Source organism: Balearica regulorum, chromosome 22, assembly GCF_011004875.1.
Source record: "Balearica regulorum gibbericeps isolate bBalReg1 chromosome 22, bBalReg1.pri, whole genome shotgun sequence".
NCBI classification, from domain to species: domain Eukaryota; kingdom Metazoa; phylum Chordata; class Aves; order Gruiformes; family Gruidae; genus Balearica; species Balearica regulorum.
The window spans coordinates 8,380,001-8,390,715 of record NC_046205.1 but is presented as its reverse complement, the minus strand read 5'-3'; the positions used below and the strand labels follow the sequence as shown (position 1 = coordinate 8,390,715).

Sequence of the window (10,715 nt, the reverse complement as noted above, 5' to 3'; positions counted from 1 at the left end):
TATGCTAAGAAACAAGATTCAGCATATAAGGAAGTGCAGAAGGAAGCTACTTTAGATATCCCCTTCCATCCAGTATCTATCTACATAATACCTGTTTTAGTTTAAAACCCTAGGCAATGTCAAGTAAAAAGACTAATCAAATATCTACACTTAATTGCGCACATCACATCTACTTCAGATGCAGGACAAAAATTTTCAAAAGCACGTTCCATTCCTCCTTCCAGAGGAACCTCAGACTTCAGAATTGACTTGATTTCAGAAACAGAGCTTGAAATTTTAAAAAAATTCAACATTAGCAAACCAGTAAGTTTCAAATATGATTATGAAAAAGGCAGCAAGCCACCAGGAGTCTTTAGACAAGCCTTCGGACCAGCATTTACGTGACAACTAAGTTAATGCAACCCTGCCATTAATTTTTTTTGCAGGACCTCAAAACATTTTATTTGCCGTGACAAGCAATTCTCAGCAGCAAGGGTTCTGTTGGTTTGTTTTAAGCTTATCCATCCCACAGAGCACTGACCAGGTAAGACTGTTTTACTCTTGCTTTACAAGAACAGCAATCTGGACACGACGGGAGCATCGCTGAATTAATTAACAGAGGGCCGTTCCTGCTACCCCCGGGACAGTTAAAAACAAAAGCCCCAATTTTTCAGAAGCCAGCATATCAGATCAAAGACTTTTTCGTATCTGCGTATTCATTAACCCTGTACAAAAAGAATGCTGATTAGCAAATGTAAGTGTTCATATAAAAATAGCCAACATCTGTTTAAATTTAGAAATTTATTTTGTTTAATCCACAAGCTTTATATAGCTTTAGTTAAAAAAAAACCAAAAACAAAAAACAGTGAAAACATGACAATATCCAAAGTTCAGGTTCCTCAAACTTTCAAAGACCACATCTCTGAAAGTTGCTTATACCATTCAGAAGAACCGTAACGAGACAAGATTTATGAATGGGGCAACGACATCTCACAAACAAAATTTATGTAACTGAAGGAATTTTTCTGGGACTGCTGATCATGGAAACTGCCCTTTAAAAAAAGAACATAAAAATACAAATGAAATTCCAGTGTTCCAAATCAACATGTTACATCAATATAAACCCACAGTGTCCTGGTAAACAACATGCTTTCATTTATGTACCATTCTAATTTGCTACTCTTGATTCGCTTTAATGGAGACTATACAGGCAACAGTAGAAAGCATTAAAATATACGTACTTCCTCGGTAATTCTGCAGTGGTTTTACTTCTGGGCAAGCTTACAAACCACCAAGGTTAGTAGCATAATGTAAGTGGATACAAAAGAAGTCAAATGAGACCCTCACAAATTATGCTAAAGGCTTTGTTGAATTTCAAAGAAACTAGGGAACTGACGGTCATGTTTAAAACCTTCAAAACAAATTCCTACTGCTTCTAAAAAGTCTCACTCTAAATGAAATTATGTTGACTTGTCAATGAAAGAATGTCACTAGTACACTGTGGACACCTTTTGTAATGTAAATCCATGCCCTTTGTACATGGTGAACCTCAACCTAGCAATTATTACAACAAATGTTATATTCTAAAGCTCAAACACATTTAGCAATTTGAAATTGAATTCTGAGTACAAACCAAATAAAATGTACATTATATCAAAGGATTCAGCCTAGGATGGTGGCGACACTTGTGCCTTCCTCATCGACCTCAGTGCCTTCTCTCGCAGGTGTTTTTCTAGATCGTCAAGGTTGTCTTCCGGTTCGCTTTCTGTCTCCTTCAAACAAAGACAAAGCATTTCTTCAAACACTGAAAGCTAAGCCAGGCCGCAGCCCTCCCAACATTACAAATCAGCAAGTAAAATCATTGACACCAAGTTGCATTTCTGCAGTAAGACTGCTGTTTAGATTAAGAGTGCTGTGCATATTCATCTCAGTCTATTTTTACACTGGACACTTAAGAAGCAAAGCACAGGTACCAAATTCCTACCTTTTTGGGTTCTGTCTCCGCTTCCTGGTCTTCCTGTGCTGAGGTGGTATCTGCTGCAGCCACAGCAGCAGCTGCTGCAGCTGCTGCAGCCTTCTCCTTCTTATGTTTTTTGTGTTTCTTGTGCTTTTTATCCTTTTTATGCTTCTTGTCTTTCTTTTTCTTCTTCTTCTTCCCACCCCCTTCTTGATCGGAATTCTGTAAGAAACAATTCAACAGATATTACAAACTCATTCCTAAGGCTTCAAAATGTTGTTCAAACAAGCCCACAGCCATCCTGGGAAATGCGAGAGGACTGAGCAACATCTGAAGCTCGGTAAACTCAACACGGTCTTCAGAACTGGGGGAGCGTGACTTTCCCCCCATCAACTGACAGGAACAATCCTAGAAGACTGATATTGCAACGCACGGCCGTGCTGTGTCTGTTAAAACCAGACCGTAACACCACGCAAACTCAATACGCTCGTCGTAGGAATGGCAGGCAAGTCTCTTCATAAAAATTAATACTGCAGGCGGAGTCTAACTCCCTCAAACGCTCCTCTGGCAAAGGATGGAAGTGTTCCTAGGAAACACCTTAGGAGAACAGATGAGGATGCCAAACAATCTGTTCTCGTGCTATTAGGAACGGCCCGAGTTTGCACGTAAGGCTACTAAGCAAAAATAAGACCACCTCACTTTGTAGACCATGAAACTCAAGTAGACTCATAAAACGGGAAAGTCTTTTCTTCCAGAAGTTAAAATTTATATACAATAGCACTTTTTTTTCCAGATTCAGAATTGTTAAGTTTGAAAAATTTGCTACAAATTGTTTTAAAGAAGTTTTTAACTATGAAAAAAAAAAAATCAGTCCAAGGATTTTAATTTTTTTTTTTTCTCTACGTGAATAAGCTTAGAGCTGTTCAGCAGCCAAGTCTCCATGAAAGTAATGTGCCATATAACCCAAACCAGTATTGCTTTTATTAGCAAACAAATACCCTTGCAGGTGACGGGCTCTGAGTTGGGCTTTTAGCCTTTTTTGCGGGTGACCAGTTTGCAGAAGGAGAACGAGAGCGAGTAGGAGATGGAGGTCCTTGATGTTTTTTCGGTGCTGGCTCCGGCGATCCCGATGCAGACCGTGATGAAGACACCCGTCTCGCAGATCGTGGACTTGGTGTGGAAACCCTTAAAAATAGAAGAGCTACACTTAGATTCTAGCATTAGAGACGTAAGAGACAAAACAAGAAAGTGACAATTAACAGAAAAGCCGGACGAATATATCTGCTTATAAGTTGTGGTTAAGCTGCCACTTAAAAAATGATTAGTTACTTTGCAGGCATATGTTACAAAAGGCAAAACAATCTAATACTGCTGTGCATCCGTAATGCAAAAGGATATTGCAACTTGATAGCTTCTTAAACCAACAATACTACTATTGCTGTTCAGGAGCGATTGCTCCCTTTCTTCTGATATGACTAATTTATAACCACATTAAAAGCCATGAGAATAGCAATGCTATTTTATCATCCAATGAAGAAAGAGTGCAAGACCTTCTATTCAGCTACATTTCCTTTCTGAAAGAATTAATAAGCCAGCACCATACTTCTGACTATCTGCTTGTAACTGCGGCATCACGCCGATGAAAACTGTTACAGTTCTACATGTTTTTTTGTCTTGGATGACCGCTTATGAAATGACTTATGAGATAATTTAAAGTGTTGGTTCCCTCCTGCAGTTAGCTTTAAAATAAGACAAAGTTCATTTTTATTTGAACAAAGCTAGCAAGAAAACGTGTCATGAAGTTCTCTGCACCTGCTCAGTCGCAGTGCTTTGTTGTGCTATTAAAAGACACCTCATACTTCACATAAATCCTCTTCAACGCTTCTCCCTGCGTTGCACTCTATTTTAACAGATGTTTCCAATCTAATAAACTTCAGAAAATCAACGTTATGACGGTGGAAGCCGAACAGAGCCACCAACACTTGAGCAATCTCGAGATGTATGAGAACCATTTAAATGTGATTCCCTAGCTATCCTCGCTGCATTAAAACAAAACAAAAAAAACCCCTTGCAAAACCACCAACAATAGAGATGGATTTTTTTACTTTGTCTTCTTGGGTTCTGGCGTTCTTGACACCCTCCTGATGGGTCTAGTGCTTGGAGATGGAGACTGTCTTCTCTGGGGTGAAGCTGAAGCTCCCCTTCGTGGTGGTGGTGGGCTTGCAGAGGTATGAGAAGCTCTAGGCCGTGGTGAAGGTGAATGCCTTTTGTTTTGTGGTGGAGAACGTGTTTCCCGATTGGACCTACTGGGAGGAGATCCCTTCCTGTGCTTGGAAGATATCGAAGGTGAACGCCTTTTAGCGGCTGGCGAGCTCCTTTGTTTTGGCGGTGGTGAATGGGAAACTCTGCGTTTTGACTGTGGAGAGGGTGATGCCCTTCGTTTAGGCGGGGGAGGAGGAGAAGCCGTTCTTCTCTTAGGTGGTGGAGAAGGAGAATACCGTCTCTGTATCGGTGGAGAGTATCTCCGCGGAGAAGGTGAACGTCTGCGTGGGGGTGGCGATGGAGACCTACAGAGAAAACAAATGTTCAGGTGCCACATAGGCAGGTGAATTAGTTATAAGTGTCTCACAAGTCTTTTTCCCCTCTTGGGGGAAAAGAATTCCTCTAAAAAAAAAAAAATCTTTAAAACTTTACTTAATACCAATTTTTTTCAAAATCAGCTCAATGGGTGTTATTCAGTATTTGATACAGCAATCAAACAATATCCAGGCCACACAAAAATCTCACTAACAAAACTACGTTCTCCTCAGTAACTGTGAATCAAGGAACTGGTTTCCTCAATCACGGCATTTCTTTTTACACGTCATAGTTGGAAGTCAACGAACTGAAATGGACCGCTTCACGACAAAAATGCGATACACTACCTTCGACGAGGTAACGAGGGTGAGCGCCGCCGCCTAGGAGGAGGGGCGGGTGAAGGAGAGCGTCGCCGCCTGGCTGGTGGGGGCGATGGACTTCTCCTCCTCCTACTGAAGGGATAAAGGGATTCTCAGAAAAGTTGCAATTGAGCCGTGAGATTCTCTTTTGTTCCTCTGTTTTCACTATACAAACCCATCTGGTTCATGCACTTCAAAATGAAATTCTACTAGAAGATGGAGAAAAATAGATTCGTCTTTCTAAAGAGTGTGAGACCACATGTAATTTTACTGTAATTTTCAGAGCCCACTAGAGCAGTCACAAGACAATTTCACATTCTGCTTAGCCTGGTCTATTCACATCTTGCAGCCAAAGAGGAATCCCAACCCTCTCCCATTTCCTTCTCCTGAAAGCTCATTTCTGTCATTTCTCTTGCACTGAATCTAGTGATCATCTAATGAGTCAGACCAGCTTACTGATCCACCAGGAAACTAACCCAACAAAAACTCTGTCGTCATGCACTGACACGATTGCTAGATCCAACACAAAGGAGGAACTGGGAATGCCTAGCTGTGTCAGGCAGACCAAAACCACGTTTGGCAGCAGTCTGAAGTTGGATCAGATTAAACAGTGTGAAACCGTACCCTTGAAAACAGCTTTTATCTATAGATCTGAAATCCAAATTGACTTAATTCCTGAAATGCAGAGAAAAATCAGAGCTGTTGCTAAATTGCAGCTATCTGGATTAAAATTATTCACAAAGTGAGCCGTTTTCTGCTCTGCAAGGTTTACAACAGACTTCTGGAAAGGGCTGTGTTAATCAAACACATACTTTCCTAGAGCTTTAAAGGAGAGGAATATTGGTATTTTGTAAAGTAACACATTCCTTTTTCTTTTCTCTTTTTTCCTTTTAAAGCAATTCAGATAAAATGACTGGATAAAGAAAAAAAGAGAGTAATGAAAGAGCAAAAAAGCTCATCTACAGAAACTGCGATTTGATTGCAAATATGCTGGCTGTTGTTCTCCAAGGCAATGAGTTACACTTTTTATAGAGAAGAGTTTGCTCCAAAAGACAATGTTCTTTTACGATCAAAAAAAAAATACCAGCCTTCAAATGTCACAGTTGCCCTAATGAAACGTGTATTTACACAACAGGCAACAGGTGAATTTAGTATGATGCGAAACAGATTAAGATCTTTGAATTCCAATCTGGTTTACATTTAATTGTTTGACAAGATCTATAATTAGAATTATCTACGTTTGTAGAAGTAGTCGTACTTCATCTCATACATCACCGTGTATGCTGCAATTACATTGTAGCTAGGTCTTAATTACAGATTGCTCACAAGGGTCATTATATCAGACTGATATACCCATCAAGCGCCCGGATCCCTGCACCTTCCTATATTCCGAGATCAACACAGAGCAAACAATTTCACAAGTAGAAGCGTTAACAATACCGCCTACATAAAAACAGAAAAATAAAGTACGTGTTCACTAATAGTCTACTACTTGTCTACTACTAGTAGTTCTAGCTATCTAATCAATAGAGGAATGAGACTTTTGAAAATTCCAAATATCCGTGACCCAGAACATCGAGATCTTGATCGCCTGTTGCCAAGTCTACAGAAGGGTTTGAGCCAGAACATCAATGGCAGCAAGAATACAAAGTAACGCTCACCCATCTTTCAAATCTGCGTATATGGAATAAGAAAACCCCTGAAGAATACGAGCATTCAGCTGTTTTCAGGCATCGGTAAGATGCTAATAACGTTAGTTATTAGCTGTTACACGCTTACGTGAATTAACAAATAGCGAACAATGAAGGAGACAGAGCGCGTGTTCCTTTTTTTCTTTTTTGCCAGTGGAAATGGTCCCAGATCCAACACATTAAGAAAAACATCAGTCTGAATTTCCCTCGCCTTACTACTTCGAGTGTGCAAGTCCAAAGGATGGCAAGTACTTATCCATGACAAAACAAACGAGAGCCTGTCTAAATGATTTTCTATATGTAAATCCTATTTAACATATTAATTTCTAACCAACCTTTTCATCACTGGTGATTGCCACCTCTTTTCCATCTGCATCCTGATAGCAGTGGAGGAAAAACAAAACAACACAAATCTGTCTACCATATATTTGAGGCAAAAAACCAACACGTTCGACTAAAGTTCAGGGTGATTCTTAACAAGTGAGCTTAACAAGAATGCAATGGTGAAACAAGGTTGGGCAAACTGAGCATGACTTATTTCTGTTGTGTATTTGCTGACAGTTGCGTAGCAGATAGACAGCATCGTTAACGGATTAATTAGGAAAAAAAGACATCAGTTAGTTCAACTAAGAAGAAATTACCGAGGGGAGGATTCCTTCTGTCGTTTTCGTGGAGACGGTGACGGACTGCGTGAATGCGAATGGCGTCGGCGTCTACCAACCTCCCCATTCTTCACATTGGTTCTTTTAGGTCTTTCTTCTTCAGATGAAGATGAAGAACCAGAATCTATAAACGTAGAAAAATCACTCTCTGGAAAGTTATTCTCATGACACTATCAACACAGTTACTGATAGGGTTATGACTGCAGTTTAAACTGCAGTACTAACCTCCTGCTAACAAGAAGCCTCTATTTAAAAGCGGTTTAACTAAAAACATTACTTGAAGTCAAGCCATAAATAAATCCATCAGAACTGGGTAAAAATATTTGCAGCAACCTAACTGTCCACATAAAATTTGACTAGCCGGGTAATTTAAAAGGTGAACTGCGGTTACTTACAGAAACGTTTAAGTGGACAAAAACCTGCGCCAGGCCGAGGTTAATTTACTGATCTCAAGTATACAAGAGTACAAACTATTAGGAAATAACCTATTGCAACAACAGATTAAGTAATCCATAGCAAACAATATTTGCGCGTGACGGTAGGAGTTTAAAAGTGCAAATTTTAAAGATGAAAACCAAGAGATATACCATAACCTTTAAAAATTATACTTTATTCTTCATAAGTAATAATTAAAGTGATTTCATTATGAGTGGCAAATCTAGAATTAAGCTAACAATAGCACTGCAGTGCACATAGCAAATCATTTTCATCAGTATTCAAACTTAACATGAACTACTTCCTGCAAAAGTAAACTACAATCCCGTTTTAGGAAATCTGTGTCATCCATACCAGATGAAGACTGTTGATTTTGCCTTCTGTACTGACGCCTCTGTTGAACGGAGTCTGCTGCAGCCATTTTACCTCCCTTATCTTCTTCTGAAAAGGTACACATGTGGACAGAGTATTTCAACTGAAGATACAATTTGCTTTATTCAGGCAGAAACAAAGTCTTATTACAGTAGACCACCAACCGTGGATACTATTTTTTTTAGATCTTAAGACAACATTGAGGCTGGAATACACTTTGGCTGAGCTTTTTTCCAAGAAAGCTTGGATAGAAACATTTGAGCCAGTACGAGCAATCATCTTTATACTTCTGAACGCTCTTGCTTTCAATGCCAGCCTATCAAGAGGCTTCAGCACTTTACAACGGCCTTTTATTGTCATGCATCTTTGATTAAAAACCCCACCCAAAGCCAGCGTTGAAAAGTAAGAGCCATACCCGATTCAGACAGTTCTGCTTTCCTTGGTTTTGGTGCTGGCGAAGGAGATTCTCTTTTTTCAGTACTCTTATGCTTGGGTGCTAAAAGATAAAGTCAAATAACTCAGTTGCCATTTACGACATTCTTGCCTACTTTTCTGCTCATACAAACCATACACGTCACCTTTGAGAAAACAGAAGGTGAGAACACTGCTGGAATAAATTTTTTTATTTGATTACCTGATGCTCTGCCAGGTGAAACAGAGCCACGGCTTTTTCTTGCACGGTTTGACTGCTGGGGTGTTGGAGACCTACGTGGTTTTGGAGGTGGACTTGCTGGTGGGGATGGTCTGTGCCTCCGTCTAGGAGGGCTTGCCGAAGGAGAGAGCCTACGCGTTTTACGAGGAGGACTGGATACAGTTCTTTTAGGTGGTTTCTTTGGTGGTGATCGGGAGCGTGAGGAGGAGGATGAAGAGCTACTGCCAGACAAGGATGCTGATGACCGTCTTCTCCTGTAAATCAAATGTAACATTAGATTCCGAATAATCGGCTTCAGAAATCTTTGAGCGTAAACACAGAATTGCATTTGTTTGCAAGCACATATATAAAGCCACATAAAACAGGACTTCCAAAACATGGTGGACAGGCTTCAACACTTGGTTTGTAGAAGAGGAGAATAACCAGTCTTTCACAGTTATTTTTAAACTACATAGTGAGCAAAAAATTGTTAGTGTTACCTTTGCTTGCTTTCTGTCAATCTACAGACTACAACTAAGCTTTTCTCCGGAGCAATTAGTTTTGTTTGGGCTCTCACTTTTGGATGGTTAAGAGAATTCTCTGTGTTAGCACATGTGATTTAATGATCTTCAGAACAGATCTGTTTAAGAGTTTAGTGTGCAAGTACACCAAAAATTTTTATACCAGGAGGTAAAAATTTTAGCCAACTTCACAACTTAACAATTCAGAATCGATCTATCCATTCTTATGTTTTAGTCTTTCATCTTTATAATTTTAAAAAGGTAGGGCCTCTAGAATTCTGCGGCAAAATTTGTGGCAAGTTCTGTTGCAATTGTGTACCTGCAGAATCCACCTTTGGCTGCAGAATTCCTGAGAACCTGGAAAAAAGAAACCCTACCTTGAGCGAGATAAACATTTCCTGAAAGGGAGCTCTTGTACATCTTGCAACATACACGTTTGATACTTTTCACAGTTTTTCCAGTAACTGTGTGAAGTGAACATCTTTACAAACTCAGAAAAATAAAGAAGTCATCACTTTGTCATAAAAAGGAAGAACTGTTCCTTCCTGAGAAGGGACAACCGCTCTACAGGAAGCACCACTTTAATTCTCTTCCTATGAGGAGGACAGGAATCTATTATCTTCCTATGAAGACAAATGTCTGACACTGCCGTAAGTACATCATTTTCTTTGCAAGGCAACCCAGCGCTTTGCTACTAGAACAATTGCTTATGCTGTCAAAAACGTAACCTCCGACACCAGAGAGCAGACCTTGAAGATTTTTTTTAAGTAAGAGAACACAAAGTAGCAGCACAGTTCAAGTCAAAATTTAAATTTTACTTTAATTTTATGCGATGGAAATAAATCATAATTAAAAAACTGCCAACAAGTACAATCTAGTTACTTGTTCTAATTTTTTCCCCAGGTGGGGGAAAGTATTAAGACTTAAGCAAAAAAGTCATAAAAGACATCATGTCCATCTAGGCTGGGAGCTATCCAGAGCCATTTGAAGAAGTTAACATTCTGAAATTGCCACTTTTCAAAAAGGTGAAATTCTCATCACTATTTCAACTCAAAAGAAATCGTTTCACAGCTACTATTATGTTACCCCACAACACACTTATGAAATATGACACTGCATTTTTTACATCACTCAAATCATATACCTGACAGCACTAATGTAAGGTGAACAAGGTAATTTTGATAACACTACTTCCTCGCAACTAACGTTTCCTTCAATTTTCAAAGTTTAACATTTACAGTTGTCTCAAAAAAGGGAATCTTACCGCCTCACAGGGGATCTGCTTCTTCTGTGTCTGGGAGGGGGAGGCATTCGCCTTGGAGGGCTCCTTCTCCTTGGAGATGGCCGTCGTCTTGGGCTCGGTCGCCTTCTAGGGGAGTAAGACCTGTCACAATCAAAAATTCAAATGAAAAGCAACTATCTGATTTTCAGATTTGAGGAAATTTATCCTCAGGGTGCTGAGCATAAAGTTGCTTTTCTCCAAATGCATGACACTAAAGTAGCATGTAGACTAAGATGCAAAGCAGTACAT

General features: G+C 39.7%; 1 protein-coding gene across 8 annotated transcripts in view; it reads right to left on the bottom strand.

The window, feature by feature from the left end:
• Positions 1-765: 765 nt before the first annotated feature.
• Positions 766-10,715, bottom strand: part of SRRM1 (serine and arginine repetitive matrix 1) — a 19,138-nt gene continuing 9,188 nt past the window's right edge. For 2 of the 8 annotated variants that reach the window (XM_075774245.1, XM_075774244.1), the window contains 10 exons: positions 10,449-10,568; positions 8,667-8,938; positions 8,448-8,528; positions 8,015-8,101; positions 7,205-7,349; positions 4,861-4,965; positions 4,042-4,503; positions 2,935-3,121; positions 1,964-2,158; positions 766-1,751 (listed from right to left, as the gene is read on the bottom strand). In XM_075774245.1, coding sequence (XP_075630360.1) covers positions 1,647-1,751; positions 1,964-2,158; positions 2,935-3,121; positions 4,042-4,503; positions 4,861-4,965; positions 7,205-7,349; positions 8,015-8,101; positions 8,448-8,528; positions 8,667-8,938; positions 10,449-10,568 — 1,759 coding nt within the window. In that variant the 3' untranslated portion in view covers positions 766-1,646. The remainder of the gene's footprint in view (positions 1,752-1,963; positions 2,159-2,934; positions 3,122-4,041; positions 4,504-4,860; positions 4,966-7,204; positions 7,350-8,014; positions 8,102-8,447; positions 8,529-8,666; positions 8,939-10,448; positions 10,569-10,715) is intronic. The other 6 variants (XM_075774239.1, XM_075774237.1, XM_075774242.1 and 3 more) reach the window with 6 other exon arrangements.